At 54.0% G+C, this 18,108-nt stretch overlaps 1 protein-coding gene across 1 annotated transcript in view; it reads left to right on the forward strand.

The window, feature by feature from the left end:
* Positions 1 to 1,233: 1,233 nt before the first annotated feature.
* LOC104466211 (syntaxin-1A-like) overlaps positions 1,234 to 18,108 on the forward strand; it is a gene marked incomplete at its 3' end in the record, with an annotated part of 18,519 nt that continues 1,644 nt past the window's right edge. The window contains exons 1-3 of the mRNA XM_010079559.1: positions 1,234 to 1,273; positions 3,241 to 3,315; positions 6,758 to 6,831. Coding sequence (XP_010077861.1) covers positions 1,234 to 1,273; positions 3,241 to 3,315; positions 6,758 to 6,831 — 189 coding nt within the window. The remainder of the gene's footprint in view (positions 1,274 to 3,240; positions 3,316 to 6,757; positions 6,832 to 18,108) is intronic.

Raw genomic sequence — 18,108 nt, forward strand, 5'->3', positions numbered from 1 at the left:
TTGCCATGTGCATCCTCAGTGACAGCATCACTGCAGCGTATGCCCCCGGCCAAACAGACAGGGAGAAGGGAAAGTACGTAGCAGTGAGTTACATGAAAATGTTTCATAGGATCGAAGGTGGATGTGGGTGGGAAGGGACCTTGGAGGTCCCTGGTCCAGTACCCTCCAGCAGTTCCATTAGATCGGATTGCTCAGGCCGTCACCCAGCCCACATGCTGAATATCTTTAAGGATGGACATCCCACAGCCGCTGTGCATCCAGTGTTTGACCACCTTCATCATGAAATTTTTTTTTCCTAATACCTAATCTGAATTTTGCTTGTCCCAGCTTGGTTCATCACTGCTTGTCCTCTCCCTGTGCACCTCCAAGCTTCAGGAAGACGCTGAAGGTCACCTCCAAGGACCAGCAAAAAGTCTGGCTCCAGCTCCTCTCCACCCTCCTGCTGAGTAGTCGTAGGGGGCAGTAGGAACCCTCTTCGCTTTCCCGTGCCAGGTGAAGAAGCCCAGCTCTTGGCCTGTCCCTGTGGCTGTGGCAGCCTGCTGTCCCCCACAGTCCTGGGTCTCTCTGCTTCCCCGTCAGCTGGTCCCAGCCCGCCTGGCTCCCAGCTCAGGCTGGATGTTTCTTTATTCATTACAAGTTCTTTCAAGAATGGGAAAAAATAATTGGCCACTTAAGTGAGAACTCAAAGTGAAAAAGTCCTCTTCCTTTCCCTGCATTTGTGCTTATTCTCTAGCAGACACATAATTATACCACTTCCCTTGGTGAGGCCACGGCACTGGCTTGCTTAGAGATACGTGGAGCCCAGGGTGCAGGTATTTGCAGATGTGCTCAGTTTTTAATTTTCCCAGTAGTGCTGAAGCTCTTCGCTCTGAGTCAGAAATGTGTACAATCATCGATAGGATGTGACCTTCCCCCAGCACATTCCCATCGTTATGATTTTCTAATTATGCCTGTGACTGCCAGCTGGGAGTGTACAGCATCAGAGCTACCACAGCCATTGGAATGACTCAGTTAATGTGCCGAGAGTCTATTAAACAAAGTCTTATTTAATTAAGTCAGTGTTGATCTCATCAAAATCAAGAGGGAGCATGAGGGTGACAGCATTTCCAAGAAATCATATTTGAATAGCAGGTGGCTTGTACTTTCTTCACGATCTGGACCTTGTGATATTGTGACACGCTGGCCTCACTGCTGGGTTTTGGGGTTGGCAGGTCCCATGGTTGGGGTAGGGTTATGACCCTGGGGAGCCAGTCAGGCTTCCACAAGCCTGTGGGTGAGCACCGGGCATTTCGTACCACCCAGCCTGTGTGCAGGCGTGCAGCATGAAGGGCTGCACAGGCAGAGAGCGGTTAGATACCTGTGAGCTGGGCTCAGGGGCTGTGCCCCCTGCTCCAGCCCTGCTGCTGTGCTCTGCAGGGTCTGGCACCTTCTGAAGCACCGGGGCATGCCTGCATATCTCGGCTCCTTTGAGGACCCTGTGGTTTCTGGAGGAGGAACCTGGCTGAGACCATAAGATCATGGAGAGGTTTTGGAAGGGACCTTCAAAGATGACCCAGTCCAACCTGCCCCCTGCCATGGGCAGGGACACCTCCCACTAGCCCAGGTTGCCCAAAGCCTCATCCAGCCTGGCCTTGAACCCCTCCAGGGATGGGGCCCTGGGCCACTGCCTCACCACCCTCATCATAAGACATTTCTTTCCTTATGTCCAGCCTAACCCCACCCTCGTTCAGTTTAACACCGCTGCCCCTTGTCCTGGCACTGCAGCCCTGGCCAAGTCTCTCTCCCTCTTTCCCATGAGCCCCCTTGAAATAGTGAGTGGCCGCAGGAAGGTCTCCCCGGCGCTGTCTCTTCTCCGGGCTGCACAACCCCAGCTCTCGCAGCCTTTCTCCATGGCAGAGGTGTTCAGCCCTCGGGCCATTTTGGGGGCCTCCTCTGGACCCGCTCTACGGGTCCCTGTGCCTTGTGCTGGGGACCCCCGAGCTGGACGCAGTGCTGCAGGGGGGTGTCAGGAGAGCGGAGCAGAGGGGGAGCATCCCCTCCCTCGACCTGCTCGCCAGCCCAGGAGACGCTTGGCTTTCTGGGCTGCAAGTGCACATTGCCGGCTCAGGTCCCATTTGTCACCCGGCAGTATCCCCCACTCCTGCTCTGCAGGGCTGATCAAGGAGCTTCACTCCAGTCGGGGTTTGCTGAGCACGACTTGTGGCTTGGAGATGCTGCTGTGATGCAGGGAAATGTCCCACAAGACGGGAGTTCCTTAAGGTGCTGCAATGGTTATGTGGTCAGTGGTGGTGAGCTCAGAGCTGTTCTTGGCGTTTGCACACAGGAGTGTGAGCGCAGCTAGCCCTGTGCTGGCTCCCATCTGTCAGGAGGGCTCAGAACTTCCCCAGCTGATTTACTTCTCTCGAGTGTGGCATATGGGGTAGTTTCCTCTTCTCTCTGGATGAGTCCGTAGTCCTGGTAGCCTGGGAGACTCTGTAGAAGCTGTCACAGTCTTGGAGGGGTGGGCCTGGGGAGATGCTGAGACTCTCTGATGGGCTCAGCGCTTGGCAGGGCTCTTCCCCCAGCAGCTCCGTGTAGGTCACGCAGACACCCGGGGGATGCCTGTGGGGATAGGGAGGAAGGGACTGACTTGTGCTTGTTTTTATTTGCACCTCCTGTGCCTCTTCCCGTTGAAATATCAGAATGGCTTTGTACCCTCCCACCAGTGCTGGGCTGCTCAGAGTCATTCCTGGGACGAGGGCTGTGGGACTGTAGGGCGCTTCTGGCTGCTTCAGCCCTTATGGGCTGGGGACTGAACACACGGGCTGTTAGTCAGGGGGTGCCAGTGGCAGACCTGACCTGTCCTAACAGCCTGGGGAGGGCTGGCTGGCATGGTAGGGGCCTGGGGAGACCAGCCCTTGGTGAGCAGAAGGTTCTTGGTGCCCAGCAGTGGTTTTCTGTCCACTCCAGGAGCCGTCGCTGTGGATTGTGCATTGCTTCCACGTCCTGCAGGGCGCAGGGTGCAGTGCAGGCAGCGGGTCCCGCGGTACGGCTCCCCGGCTCCCTGCTGTCCTGACCACCAACAGGGTCGTTTCCAGGCTCAGGACCTGTGACAAGAGTCTGTCAGGGTGCATGGGGTGGAGGTGCACCCAGTCTAGAGCTGGGAGCGCTCGCGGGTCTGGTGTCTGCATGCCGTGCGGCCAGGCAGCAGATTGTAGCAGTCTCCAACACGTGTGTGTTTGCTCTTGTTGTTCTCCGCAGAAACGAAGGAGGAGCTGGAAGAGCTGATGTCTGACATAAAGAAGACTGCAAACAAAGTGCGCTCCAAGCTAAAGAGTGAGTATTTGCCATGCTGCTGTGGGGCTCTGCCTGCTGCCCTGCAGGCCCAGGTGGCAGGTACCGTGGGTCCCATCCTGGGCTGGGGATGCAGCAGCCAGGGAGCGTTGCTGCCCTGGGTCCTGCTCTGTGCCCCAGCTGCTCAGCGCTTCCCACTCCATCCCCGTGACCAGAAATGCTGGGGGGCCCTGGCTGCTGTCGCAGCCTTGTGGCAGTTGACTGAGGTCAAGACAGTTTTGGGGTGGTTTGCTCCAGGTAGGAGAGGGCAGGTTACAGATGCACAGCCAGGCCCCGTGTGTGTGCTCTGGCAACCTGCACTGGTGGTGGGAGGGGGTCGCAGAACGGGGTGAAGGGACATCCAGAAGTGCCATTTCCCATTGCTTTGCAGGTATCACTGGAGGATGGGTGTCGCCTTCCCTCCTCTATAGCGTCCTATAGCTGCTTTTATTTGCCCTGTGTGAATTTTCCCCCTTGATCCCTGTTCCCAGGATGGAGGCGAGGGAATGGGACAGGATCGTGTGGTGATCTGCAAGCGACTCCCATACTGCCAGCACTAGAATCCTCGCTGAGCCCCATCTCTGAGCAAACCTGCAACGTGGCCAGAGGTTGGGTTGCTAGGACCAAGTGGCTGAGGAGGTGGTGCTGTGGGACTTGCAAGCCTCCGAGAAGAGCTGGCTCTTCCCCAGTGAGCCAGGATGGCACAGACAGCCTAGGCAGGTGCAGCACCACGGGGTCCCATCTGGAGAGCCATTGTCCCTCTTCCCTGTGCAGCTCCAGCTGGGACCAAATGGTGCTGCTGGCTCTGCGGTGGTGTGCTGGCATGGGGCACACCCTGGGGCTCGTCCTTCTCTCTGCCCCTGTCCTGCTCGCCCTGTGTCTTCCCTTGCTTTTCCTTCCCCAGTGTAGGCTGCATCGCTGGTGGCTCTGCCCGAGGCAGCAGTGCCTCCTGCTCCTGGGCACGGGCTCTGGGGGGGCAGCAGGTGGTGGGGAAGAAAGGGGCAGCTGGGCTCGGAGAAGGTTATCCTGTCTCCTCAGCACCCCCTCGGTGTGCCGCTGCCTTGGGCAATGCAGGGACAGAGTGTGGCCAATGTCACCCTTGGTTTCCACCATAGGAAGAGTCAATTCACCTCTTTGACAAGCGGGGAGTGAGAACAACATGACTGTCAGCCCACTGATAGCCAGGGTTGTGCTGGAGCACTTGAGTGAGCCCAGACACCCAATATTGGACCCTAGAGAATCACGGGGTCAGTGAGGTTGGCAGCATCTTGAGGCAGGAGACAGGTCACCCCGTCGTGGCTCGGATTTGCGTGCAGTGGTCTTGGACATCAGCTTGGGATTTGGCTGAGATTGTTGCAGGAGCCCTGGCTGTGTCTGAAGGGTGGGAGAGGAGCATTCTCCCTAACCCCAAGGTTTCATGGAAGCCCTGTAGCCGTGGAGGACTTAGATATGGCTGGAGCTGATTGTCAGGTTCATCGCCACTGGCATGGCCATGTCCCATGCATATGCCAGGAGACTTGTACCTCTGTTGTCCCCTTGCTGCCTTCTGTCCTCATGACAAGTGATCTCAGCTAGACCCAGGAAGAAGAGCTAGGGGCCACCTTACCAGTTTCATAGACCAGGGGATCTCTTCTCATGGACCAGAGCCCCACCCAGGCCATACTGGGATCCCTGGTGCCCAGGTGGTGACAGAGTTTAGCCTGTGCAAAACAAAAATCCTTTTCCATAGAAGTTCTGTGTTTTTTAAGGGGCTTTGAGAGCCTTAAACATTGCAGGACAGGCTCCGATTCCTATTTCCTTCTTCCAGAAAAGACTCACTGGTATCCTATTTACCTGCAGCAACACATGGCCAGTCCTTGTGCTTTGTCCCAAATCTCCTCGTGGCCAGTATGATCAATGAAAGGAAACAGTCAGGACTGATCAAAAACACCATCTGCTGACAAGGAATTTACCTCTTTAGGACAGACATTGCTCATGCAGTGGCTAATTTTAATTACCAGCTTCTTGGGAAAATGTGATTTTATAAATTATCTGAAATGCACAACGTTTGCCAATACTGTTCCTTGGGAACAGGAACGGTTTATGGTGAGTGTGGAGGAAGACCAATTGCTGATGCAATACGCTGGGCAGGCAGCAGGCAGCGCGCTCTCAGGCAGGGGGTGCACCAGAGGAGTGCTGTGGCCGCCTGGCTGTGTGGGATGGGACCTTTCGGATAAGCTCTAGATACAGACACTTGCTCCAGGAGAGACTAGGAGGGAATGCAGAATTCGTGCTTATGTTCTCCAGCCGTTCCCCAGAGCACACAGTCCTCTTCCGAGCGCTGCTGCCCGCTGCAGCCTGGTGCTGGGGGGTCGCCCGTGCTGACCAGCACACAGCAGAAACACAGGTGCCCACCTTGATGATGGTGTTCTGTGTTTGCCCTGCTGTGCTGGATGGCCGTGGGGAGCCACTGGGCAGCTCGAGGGAATGGGGAGCCCCTGCTGCAGGAGGAACCTGCCCCATGCTGGGCTTGTGGGACCTGCTCCAGCGTGGAAGGTGCTGGGGACAGCCAGGCTCAGAGAGCTGTGAGAATGGGTCTGCAGCCAAACTCAAGGGATGCCACCAGCTCATGCCTGGTGGTCTACACGGAGACACACTGGGCCAGCCTACTGATGGGAGCTTTCTTACATGCTTTTTAAGTCCCTGAATTTAAGTTTTTGAATTAGTATGTCCTGAGCTGGCCTTGAAGACCAGATTTGCACTGCCTTGCTCTATGCCAGACCTTGTGCCCTGCAACCCTGTGCATTCTCCCTGCCCAAACCATGCTGGGATGCTGAGCAGTGTAGTGCTCCTCCCTGCTGAGATTTATGGTCTTTAGGCAAGTGGAATTCATCTCACTGAGGTGTACTACTGGGCATAAGTAAAAGGTCAGATCTGCTTTGCTGGAGAGGACTGTTCCGCAGGATGAAGCGGGCTCTCGCCAGCCTGGTGGGTCCTCCCTGTGCAGGGCCAGGCAGCTGGCAGACCTGCTGTTTTCAGGGTCCCTGGAGAAGTCTTGAGCTTTGGTATTTTGCAGAGACATTTTAGCACTGCGTTTCCTCCTCCTGCCTAGCAGGGGGACAGCAGCACTCCATTTTGTTTGAATACTGGAAAGTGTGGAGGTCAGACCTGAGCATTACATCACTTATGTCTTGCAACCCTCTCTTACCAGCCTGGCAGTGACAGCTGCTGCCCTCAACACCACCAAGGCTTGGCCGGTGGCTGGGCACTGGGTGCTCTGCAGCGATGAAACAGGGCTTTGTGGCCAGCCCAGGCTCAACTGCAGGCTGGAGTCAGGAGCTGGGGACTGCTCAGTGCCAGATGCTCCTTGATTCACAGGCTTTGGTCTTTTACAGCTCTTTGACAAACAATCCATTTTCCTTCTCTAAACAGTGCAAAATAATCTGTGTCCTTCTACCCTGACCAGGTATTGAGCAGAGTATTGAACAAGAGGAAGGACTGAACAGGTCATCTGCTGACCTGCGGATAAGGAAAACTCAGGTGAGTCTCTGCCCTGTGCCGTGGGGAAGGGGAGGACGGGAGTGGCTGGAGGCAGTTGAGGGATCCCAGGAGGTGATGGGGGAGGATGGCTGTGCTTGGCTTTAGAGCACTGGAGTTCTGGTGTGCAAATCCTGGGCAAAGGAACGCAGCACATTTCCAAAGGGATCAGTGAGAAAGACAGCCTGAAAGACTGTGACGAAAGTACGAGGCGCGGGGGCTGTGCAGGGGAGGGCAGCGTGTGTCAACTGCATCCTTGTGTGCCAGTCTGGGCGTCTGTGTGGACAGTCAGGCCTGTGGGTGGCTGCACATCCACGCTGAGCATCTCACTAAAGATGATTTTGACTGGAGCAAAAATACCCTCTGAAGTGCCAGCTTTGGGGGAGAACGTTTGTCTGCAACATGTTCAAATACCTGAAGTGTGTTTCTGCAGTGCCTGGGAGGATGCTCGAGCAGCTCATAAAATACAAAGGCTTACTGATGCAGCTGGGTAACTCACCTAAAATTTCGCTTAATCTAAGATGACGAGTGGTCTTTCAGCCTTCAGCCTGCCGGGAATGTTCTTCCCTGTTGGGGCTGTGGGTGCTGGTGCCCCTCTCCCAGGTATCAGTGTGGCTTTGAAGTCCAGGAGCCGTTAGCCTTTTGAAGGGCTTACACAACTCTTCCTCTTGTTCCCATGAAACCACCAATAACTGGCACTTTCTTTTGATGGCCTTCTTAACAGGGTTATCCAGGGTTAGAGGCAGAGATGGGGTGCGCCTCTTTCTCCCCTGCCTGGCTAGTCCCGAGGCTGCGTTGTGCTCAGTTGTGTCGAGTGGTCGTTCTGCCTATGCTTCTGTCTGCAGCCAAGAGGGGGTGGAGCATGTTGGCTCTACAAGAGATGGGTGTTGAGGGTCATGGGGTTTATCCGTAGGTCCAACAGCTCTCATTAGAAACTGGAAGCCACTGACCCTGCCTTGAGCTGGAGGTTGGGCTGCGTGACCTCCTGAAGTCCCTTCCAGCCTGTATTATCCTACAGTTCAGAGTAACTCACCTCCCACCCCCACAAACTCAAGAAACAGCTTAGAAATATTTGATGAAAGAAGTGTTGGAATGTCTTGTAGAGAGGCTGTCCTCTCTCAGGAGCAGCTGATGGCAGCGGGAAGGTCTGACAGCTGCAGATGTCCCTGTGGGGCACTGCTTGGGTCCTGGCCTGAGGCAGCTGGAAAGCAAGGGCAGGTCACAAACATCTCTCTGATGTCTGTGGTGGGTGCTAGTGGGAAGCCTTTGAGAACGCCAACACAGAGAGCACAGTCAATGGGGCCTTGGCAAGGCCAATGACTTGGCAAAAGAAAATTTCCGCGGGGAAGCAGCAGGCAGGCACAGCCTGGGAAGGATGTGCAAAATGCTGGGGGAGTGTCAAGGGAAAGGACATTGAGGGGGAGCTGGGGACAAGGGAGATGACCAACCTTCATAGACCCCTCATACAGCCTGCGGCATCTTCACGGGTCTCAGATTAACTCAGAATCATTTGCCTGCTGATGACCTGACGTCTCGTAAGACGAGGTTACACATGGTCTCCAGCTGCTTTTGAAACCAGGACTTGAATTCCTAAATAATGGGTACTTTGTGAAAATAGGACATGCTTCTATTGATTTTCTGGAGTCAAAGCTATGCAATTGTCTTGGACATCCCAGGACTGCAGAGCACATCAGGATGGTGGCAGGAGAGATCAAGGCCATGGCTCTGGTGGCCTCTGCTGGATCAACCAGAGGTGCAGGTTTATCTGGATCAGGCATTGGCACGTGGGGAGACCTTGGCCTCACCATGTGTGCAACACTTCGGGCTGACTGGAGCTGCCATGATCTGCTTGCATCACACGTAGAGGGTAGGTGGGACCTGACACTGCACCCACAAACACGTCATTAACTCCAGGTTTTAGAGGAAATCGGGTCCAAATGAGTGAATTTGTGCTGGATTGGCATCTTGTGTTGTGTGGCCGTGGCGTTTTTTTATTGAGCCTGTCTGTTGTTCGCTATGGCCTGAGCTCTAGAAGCTGAAGTAGTTAGCTTGATGAAGTGGCACTAGGCAGAGGAGATTACTCAACTCCATAAAAAGTGCACAGAGAAACAAGTATTTCATTTAGAGATGGTAGAAGTTGGCCATACTACACAGCAATGGGCTGAAAACGTGGGTTAATTCTTCTGAAAGAACGTGATGTTTTATGGCTTCAGATCCTCCATCTGCCAGAAGGAAAGTCAGAGGCTTGATTGCATGAACTGTGTGATGAGAGCTTCCCCCATCATCCGTGTACCACCCTCAGCTGAGCAGCTCCCTCCAAAGCCTTTCTAGAGAAGTGTTGTGTCTGCTCACTGGTGGCTTTGTGGTATTGCCCTGGGCCACAGGCACAGAGGGGAAGCGTGTCCATGGTGGCCTTCTCAGGTATGGAGTGTGACCCTACTTCTCCCTTCTGCATATGCTGGGGTACTGCTGCCTTTGGGGACACCAGGGTGATGCTCCAGCAGACCCATGGTGAGGATGGGTGAACCTGTCCCTGCTGCACAAGGGTGATCAGGTCCTGATGGCAGGATCAGGCCATCCCCTGACAGTTGTGTGCATAAGCCATGGCCAACTCTGGGGTGCTATTGCACCCCGCTATAGGATCTGACTTTAGCACTGGCCCCTCTACAGCTGCCTGGACTCTAAAGCTACTGGCTCACGTATAGGCTGAGTCACTACTCTCCTGTAAACCGCCATGCATCAGGCTGTCGTGGGGGTCTTGCTGGGGGAGGATCATGATTGGGTGACCCCAGGTGCCTGGTCAGCCCGTAGATCCCCTCGTCTCCAACTTCCCGTGCATGGTTCATGGTTCTCTGTGCTCTGCAGTATTCATTTGCCTCCTCTTTGCTACAGAGATCTTTTTGAAATGTTTATGCCTTGGGAAACAGCACAAGCACTTCTTTGTCCTCTCACTTTGTCGTGCAGGAACAGTGAGTCAGGCAGCATCCTGTGTGTCTCCTGTAGGGACAGGTAAGAAAGATTTCAATAGATTGAATGGAAGTATACACATGGAAGCAGCAGAGGGAATGGCAGAAGAAGGTATACAAGCCTGGCGTGGGTTGATGGCACCTAACCCAAGAGGTCATTGAGATGCCAGCATGGATACATGTAGATTTTAAGAAGGCTTAGGGTGGAAAACCATTGGGCAGCTTACTCCAGGACAGGAGGTGAGAGGACCTCTGAAGTGCCCCTACAATTTAAATCATTCCATAATTGTAAATCAGCTGTGCTGCCTAATGACCCTGAGGCAGGGCAGGTCAGTGGGGTGGAAGATGAATGTTGCTGTCAATGCTGGCAAGCACAGAGAGTGCATCCCAAACCCCTCTGTGGCCACCAGGAACAGAGTCACCCAGGAGATGTGAGGGGGACCTGTAGGACATGTCACACACAAGCACTGCTGGCTGCGCATCTTGTGATGCACCTAAGTTTGGGGCACAAGAAAATGAGTGAATCCAGGAGGGAGTGAAAACAGCTTTATTTTAAATTTATTTTTATTTAGTAAATCACCTTCCAGCTCAGTGCAGTCTCACGCTGAGCTTAGCTTGCTCAGTTGCAGCATTCTGGTGCTTTTTTGGTTCATGTCTATATTTTAAGCAGCCTTGCCTGTTCTGGCTTGGCCATGGGCTTGTGTGATGAGAGCTCAGCCAGGCTAGATATGTTTCCCCGGGGGCAGTCACACCATGGTGGGTGGCCAGGCAAACCGTCTGTGTCTCGAGGGGCTGTGTTGAGGCCATGCACAGCGGGTCCAGGGTGCCCACCGGATGGCTGCATGGTTGGTGCAGGGCTGTGAGCCTGTTACAGGTGCCACGTCCTCGCAGCTTTCTAAAATCAGCCTTCTCAGAGCTGGAGCTTTGTTTTCTGCCCCACCATGCGGGGTTGCAGTGTAGTTTTTACTGATGGTTGGCCAACTTCCCCGTGATCCTTTGGTGAGAGAGCACCTGACAAGATGCAGTCGTTGCTCCAGCAGTGGAATCTGCGCCCGCATCGCTGCAGGCGAGCTCCAGTGCTGGTTGTACTGGAGGATGTGGATGAAAACGAGCCAGCTCAGAGCAGAGAAGCAAGGCCTTGTTCTGCAGCAAAGATTGTGTTTTCGCAAACCATTAAACAGATAAAGGTAATGGGAGCTGCCAGGGTTGCTCTTCAGCACCCAGGAGTGGGGATCATGGCTCTTGTGGGGGCTTTACATGCAAATACAGCTCAGTAAAAATCCCACTTTCTCTAGGTCCTCTGCAGCGAAGCCAGAGGAGTTTTGGTTTTTATAGTTTATCTCCTTTTCAGTGTGGGAAGCCACGTGCGTAGTCTGCTCTCCCATGCCGCAGTTGGTGCCGGATCAATACAGTGGTGACATTAACTGATCACCTCTGCAGAGGCAGCTTCCAGCCCAGAGCCCAGCATCCTCCAGGTCCTGCACAAGTGGCAAGAGGCTGTTGCAGCTGAGGCTGAGGCAGTGGGGAAACAGCCCTCTGCAAAACGGGGGCAAGAGAAAGGCTTGTCTCTAGAGCAAATGGGAAGGAGAATTTCTGGGGTTAGCAAAACCAAGGCAAAGAGGATAGTGCACCAGCACACAGCAAGGCAGGACAACAACGAGTGCCTCTGCAGGCCAGCTCTCCTGTCCCTCCCCAGGGGATCCTGGCATGGGCAGAGTGCTGCTCTCGCTGGGCAGTGTCAGGAGGAGTCAGCAGATCACTTCCCAGAAAAAACCTCTGCCTTTCCCACTCCAGAGACACTGCTATGTGCCAACAGCAGTGCTGTGAAACCCATGCAGGGCTTTCCGCTCTGCTGTGCTCTGTGCTGTGCCCTTCAGGAGCTGTTTGCCATCTCCAGTGTGGGTGCTGGGTTGCAGTGGCAGGGAGGGGGAGAGCAGGGAGGTGGTACTCAAAGGTGACTGTCCCTGGTGTCGGCTGCACTGTGCCTGTGTTTCCCAGGCAAAGGCATTACTTCTGCTATGTCAGAGAAAACTAGAGGTGGCTACAAATTGGTGCTGTGTAGCCCAGGGCCATGAATTTGAGCAGGGTTTAGATTTGCTCTGTGTTGAACCTCCGTGGTTGGACATCATCCTGGCACATGGGAGAGTGGGATTCAGGGCTCTGCTCCACCATAGAGTCCTGGAATGGTTTGGGTTGGAAGGGACCTTCAAAGATGATCCAGTCCAACTCCCCTGCCACGGGCAGGGACATCTCCCACTAGCCCAGGTTGCCCAAAGCCTCATCCAGCCTGGCCTTGAACCCCTCCAGGGATGGGGCATCCACAGCTTCTCTGGGCAACCTGGGCCACTGCCTCTCCACCCTCATCATAAGACATTTCTTTCCTTATGTCCAGCCTAACCCCACCCTCATTCAGTTTAACACCGCTGCCCCTTGTCCTGGCACTGCAGCCCTGGCCAAAAGTCTTTCTCCATCTTATAAGCTGCCTTTATATATTGAACACCCACAGTAAGCTCTCCCTGGAGCCTTCTCTTCTCCGGCCTGCACAACCCCAGCTGTCTCAGCCACGGACCACTCAGTCAAGGACGTGTGAGATTTCTTGTAATTTAGGCATTTCTTAGCATTTCTCTAGGCTCTGCAGGCAGTCGGGGAGAGAAGCTCGTCTGGGCTGCAGCTTGGAGCCCCTGCATTGGGACGCTGAGGTGGGCGATTGGAGCCCCTGCTCCGCTTCAGGGCTTTGGCTTCTGACCTAGGTGGTCTCCAACTCTGGGCTTCTGCAGCCGTTCATCTTCTCAGGGATGCCAGGGGTGCATGTGCCCAGCATGCAGGCTCGTGTGCGTGGGACGGGATGAAGGCTGGGAGGTGAGCTGAGCACAGAGCGCTGTTGTCCCAGGGTTGCCTTGCTGGCTTTGCTTGTCACCACACACTGTGGGTAAGAGGAGCTGACAGCTCTGGCAGGGCTGGCAAGCAGCACTGCTGGGTCGTGTGTGCCCCACGGGTGAGCTGTACCGATGCAACTGTTGTAGCTGTCACACGGGGAACAGTGTGGGGTGAGCTTGCATTGAGGCAGTTTTCTAGCTGGAACATACCATTAGTGTGCAAACATCCTTGGCCCTTGGCTGAGTGGTTTTTGCCCCGGGACTGTGTGCTGCTGGTGTGATTTTGAATTTTTGGTGCCATGGGACAGATGCTCAGCGGGGACACCACACTGCAGTGGGGCTATTGCAGCTGGCGTTCGCTGTGTTTGTAGCATGGGTGTCCCCCTTGGACTCCTGCCCATCCAGGGAAAAGCAACTAGAAACCTCGCGCCCAGGTTTGTTCCTGGGTGGGTTTGTTGTGGGATCACAGGACATTGGTGAGAATCCCAGCCCCTGCCAGAGAGCAGTGCCAGCCGCATCAGGTTGCTCTTGGCCTTATCCAGCTGTATTCTCAGTATCTAGAGGGATGGAGATGCTATAGGCATCACTCCATGGGTCTTCTGGGCCCCGGTCCAGTGTCTGGGCCCCTGCCCCCACCCTTGGGATGATTTTTTCCCCTTTAATATTTAACTGGAATTCCCTGTGTCCCACCTTGGTCTCTTGTCTCTTGACCTGCCTCTGTGCACCTCCAAAAGGAGTCTGGCTCCAGCTCCTCGCCATTCTCCCGCTGGGACGTTGTAGGCAGCAATAAGATGCCCCTGAGCTTTGTCACCTCAGCTGACCAAACCCTGCTTCTCTCCGCCTGTTCTCACTTGTGCCCAGAACACCCTGGTGGCCTCAACTGGCTTCACTCCCATGCGACGTGTTTTGGGGAGCCCCAAGCAAAGCATGGCACTGTATTTGTGGTTTGATGCACGCTAGGTGGAAATGAACAACCCCTGTCCTCACCCCACTGGCTGTCCTCCTGCTCACCCAGCCCACGATGACTTTTACCTTCACTGCTGACTCCTGGGCAGAGCAGCCTGATGTCCATGAGGACTCCAGGAGCTCTGGGTGCTTTCTGGCCCACTGGCCCCCAGCTCGTCCTGTGATGTGCATCCTCTCTGCCATGCCGGACGCTGCATTTTCCTTTGAGTGTCATGGGGTTCCTGTCAGCCCCTTTCTCCCAACTGTTGAGGTCCCTCTGAATGCCAGCCTTATCTTCCATTGCTCTTCCCAGTTCTGTGTCTTCTGCAAACCTGCTGAAAGTATCCTCCACTCTACTGTCCCAGGCACCTGCTGAAGAAATTTAATGGTGTTTTCAGCCCCAGCATTGCTCACTGAGGGGTTACCATTAGGAACTGGCCACCGGTTGGACTTGCATCGCTGATGGTCTGGCAGTTCAGACAATTTTCCACCAACTTTATCCAACTTGTCTCCTATAAAAAATGGCTATAAGGATACTGTGGGAGTCTGTGTCAAAGGCCTTAAACTCAGGGTTTGCACCATTCCCTGCTTTCCTCTGACCTGCACAGCTGGTCATCTCATCGGAGAAGGCCATCAGGATGGCACAGCACAGTTTGTCCCTGATAAATCCACATTGTCTGGTTCCAATTACTTTCTTGTCCTTCTGGGAGAATTTACTCAATGACCTTCCAGTGACTGAGGGGAGGCTGAGATGTTCCCCAGATCCTCCTCCCACAAGATGTGTGGCATTTGCCATTTTTTCGCCAGTCCTCTGGAACCAACCATGATCACTGCCATCTTTGGAAGATGATGGCAAGGCCCTTTGCGGTGACATTAGCCAGCTCCATCAGCACGCTCAGATGCATCCCCCCTGGTCCCATGAGCCTGGGTATTTCCAGTTGACTTAAGCACACCCAAAGTCTACGTCCCTCTCCATGGGTAGTGGTTTGTGCCACTGGCCTCTGCTCAGAGGGCACCAGGAGGCCAAGGACAGACCTCAGCAGTGATCACCAAGACAAAAGAAGAAATGGAAACCTTAGCCTTTGCTGTGTCCCTGGTGGCTAGAGCTCTTGGCCCACTGAGCAATGGGATTGCAGCTTCCTTAGCTTTCCTTAGGCTCGTTGGTACTTAGGGCAGCCCATCAAGCTGCCCCACACACCCCTCACACCGCTCCAGTCAAGCTCTGGCTCTCCCAGCTTCTCCCTGGGTCCTTGGGCGATGTGCCTGTGCTCCCTCAGAGCACATCCCCACTCCCACACCCCTTCCTGCATTTGCACATGGAATCTGGGATGAGTTAACTGGAGAGCTGTTTTAGATATGCCTGGTATTTGAAGCATGGTCCTTGTGTAGGTATTTCTGCAACAAGGGTTTCACTAGGTTGCATAGACTTTGTTGTGAACAAATCACTGAGTAAAGGGAGGAACAAGGACCTGCTCACTCCCCTCCCTGTTAACATGTTGTAAATTAGGAGTAACTGAGCATTAAGATTATGGACTTTTATTCTGGCTTTGCAGTTGTCATCTTCAGCCAGAAGAGCCTCATCGGTCCTGGAGCTTTCATAGGAATGGCTTTGTCTTGCCCTGGGCCAGCTGGCTGGGCTCTCCAGGGAGGCTCATGTGAGCCTGTGCCCAGCACATCGGGCAGGGCTGGTCCTCTGGCTGCAATCCTGGGACAGCTGATGGTGCTCCCCTCTGCCACAGGAGCATGAGTCCGTCCCTCAGTGGCTGTCCCAAACTCCACAAGCCCCCCAGCAAACTGGTCCCAGGGGCAGCCAGGCCTGGGCTGCTTCTGCACAGAGGAAGAGTTGTTTTCATGTTCTAAATTCATTACATTAAAACAACTCTGTCCCAATTTCAGCAGCAGTTTGAATAACGCACCCTGCCTTGGTCAGCTCACCAGGAGCAGAAAGATACGGAGGGCTTTGGGGTTGCAGCTCCCAAGGGCATCATCCCCAGCCCAGAAATGTTGCCAGTGATGCAGGTTCCCAGACATCTCATTAGTATTTTCCATGTTTCTTTAAGTATCAAATTCTGAGTTTATAACAGAGCACAAGCTGCTATTTACATTCTTCCAAATGTCAGTACTTCTGGTCCTTGTTATTCAGAAAAGCTTTTGATCTGGTTGCTTTTGGGCATGGTTTATCTAGCCCATGTGGTGGAGATACTCACCTTGCTTGGACAAGTTCAAAGGCTGGAACAAACCCAGTTGGTAGGAGCTCAGGAGCGGGCTCTCTGGTCTCCCTCTAACCCTGATGGGCTCAGGAGGAAGACTGGCATCCCCTCCAGGCTCTCCATGGGATGAAGGCCATATCATGTATGCTCTCGGGGGGGTTTCAAAGCCCCCTGCGGATACCCAGAGCTGTATGAACTCTTTGGAAACCCAGCTTAGTGGTTCAGCAAATTGGGCTGCTTTCCCCAAGTTTGGGGAGTGAACAACCCCGTTTCCTAACTTTAGTTAATATTCTCTGTTTAATGAATTTCTTTCAAATGCAATATTTTGATATGCTTTTTACTCTGAATATTCAGGTAGTTTTATTTAATAATTGAAAGGCACTTAAAATGCTTTTTCCAGACCATTTTGCATGAAACTCTGTGTTCCTTCAAAAATCAAATGCATTTTGTAGACGTGTGGGATGCCCGTGGGAACATAAAATAACAATCTGACAAAATAAACACCAAGTTAAATAACTTCTGAAGTAAAAGAGGTATGGTGTGGTATACTGGAGCAGAAAGGGGTGTCATTCAACACCCAGGCTATATTTGGCTGCAGATCAACATATGTTGATACTTCTCAGCTGAATGAGAATGAACTGGATTTTAGGAAAACAATTTTGAAAAAGGCAGAAGAGTCGCTTAGATGGCGCATCACGTCTTTGCTGGATTTCAAGCCGTGATACTCAGGAGCTGTTTTGACCTTGCTTTGGGCCAGTGACCTCTTGAGCAGAGGCTGCCTGCTGAAGCTGAAGCTGCTGGGGGTCTTCCGTCTGAGGTTTGCCAGCAGAGGAGTAATAAGATGAGCTGAGTCTGAGGCTCTGCCATAAATACTGAGCTGCTGCTTGCTTAGAATAGCTGCAAAGCAAATGCAAGTGTATCTTCAAGATGTCTCCAGTGCTGTCTGCTGGAGGTAGGGCTGTGTTGGCAGGGGCTGCTCCAGGCGTACCAACACCTGCTGGGAGCATCTGAGCACTAGTTGCAGCAGGCAGTGACCTGCAGAGATGCTGTGTTGCACCGCTCCCCCCTGTGCAGAGGCCACTCCAGCTCAGCAGGGCTGGGTAGAGCCTTTGGTTCTGCCCTCTGTGAGCTGTCACTCCCTAACGGAGAGCTCAGGTGATGCCCTGAAAGTCCCAGGGGGAACACTCATGGGGAGTACCTTCATCACCTCAGTCTCTCCATACCTGCTTTCTGAGTATCGTCTTTTCCTGCCCCTTTTCCACCGCCTCCTCTGCTTTCTCCTTCCACCATTTCTCCGTATCTCCTGTTACTCCCTGCTCTCTGAGTTGATCTGCATGAGCAGTCGATGAGGTGAGGTTGGAGTAACACAACCTTCTTCCCCCTGGAGCAGTACCAGCAGCTGGGCCCAGCTTGCGGGTGCCTGTTGCAAAGGAGGGTGACGCCGAGTGCCAGGGACGGGTGTGTGAAATGTGGCCGGTCCCATCAGCCACCTGCTGTTGCTTCTGCTGCACGGCTGAAGAAGTGCATGAGCATTTCTTGCCTGACACAGTATCAGATTTGGCTTCACTTGAGACTCGTGCACCAGATTTGCCTTCTCTGGAAAGAGAGGCTTTCACCCCTGCAGAGCAGGACTGGGGGATTCTGGTGGGGGACAAATGGGACCTGAGCCGGCAATGTGCACTTGCAGCCCAGAAAGCCAAGCGTCTCTTGGGCTGCGTCACCAGCAGCGTGGCCAGCAGGTCGAGGGAGGGGATGCTCCCCCTCTGCTCCGCTCTCCTGACACCCCCCTGCAGCACTGCGTCCAGCTCGGGGGTCCCCAGCACAAGGCACAGGGACCTGTAGAGCGGGTCCAGAGGAGGCCCCCAAAATGGCCCGAGGGCTGAACACCTCTGCCATGGAGAAAGGCTGCGAGAGCTGGGGTTGTGCAGCCCGGAGAAGAGACAGCGCCGGGGAGACCTTCCTGCGGCCACTCACTATTTCAAGGGGGCTCATGGGAAAGAGGGAGAGAGACTTGGCCAGGGCTGCAGTGCCAGGACAAGGGGCAGCGGTGTTAAACTGAACGAGGGTGGGGTTAGGCTGGACATAAGAAATGTCTTATGATGAGGGTGAAGAGGCAGTGGCAAGGGGGTTGGACTGGATCATCTTTGAAGGTCCCTTTGAATTCAAACCACTCTGTGAGTCCATGATTCTGTAGTAAGAGCAGCCCTAGAGCCCTGAGAAGCTGCTGCTTTGAAGCAAGAGAAGAAGCTGACCCCCGTCTGTACCCCTGTGACCTGTGACAGC

Source organism: Pterocles gutturalis, unplaced genomic scaffold (genome assembly GCF_000699245.1).
Source record: "Pterocles gutturalis isolate BGI_N339 unplaced genomic scaffold, ASM69924v1 scaffold11289, whole genome shotgun sequence".
NCBI classification, from domain to species: domain Eukaryota; kingdom Metazoa; phylum Chordata; class Aves; order Pterocliformes; family Pteroclidae; genus Pterocles; species Pterocles gutturalis.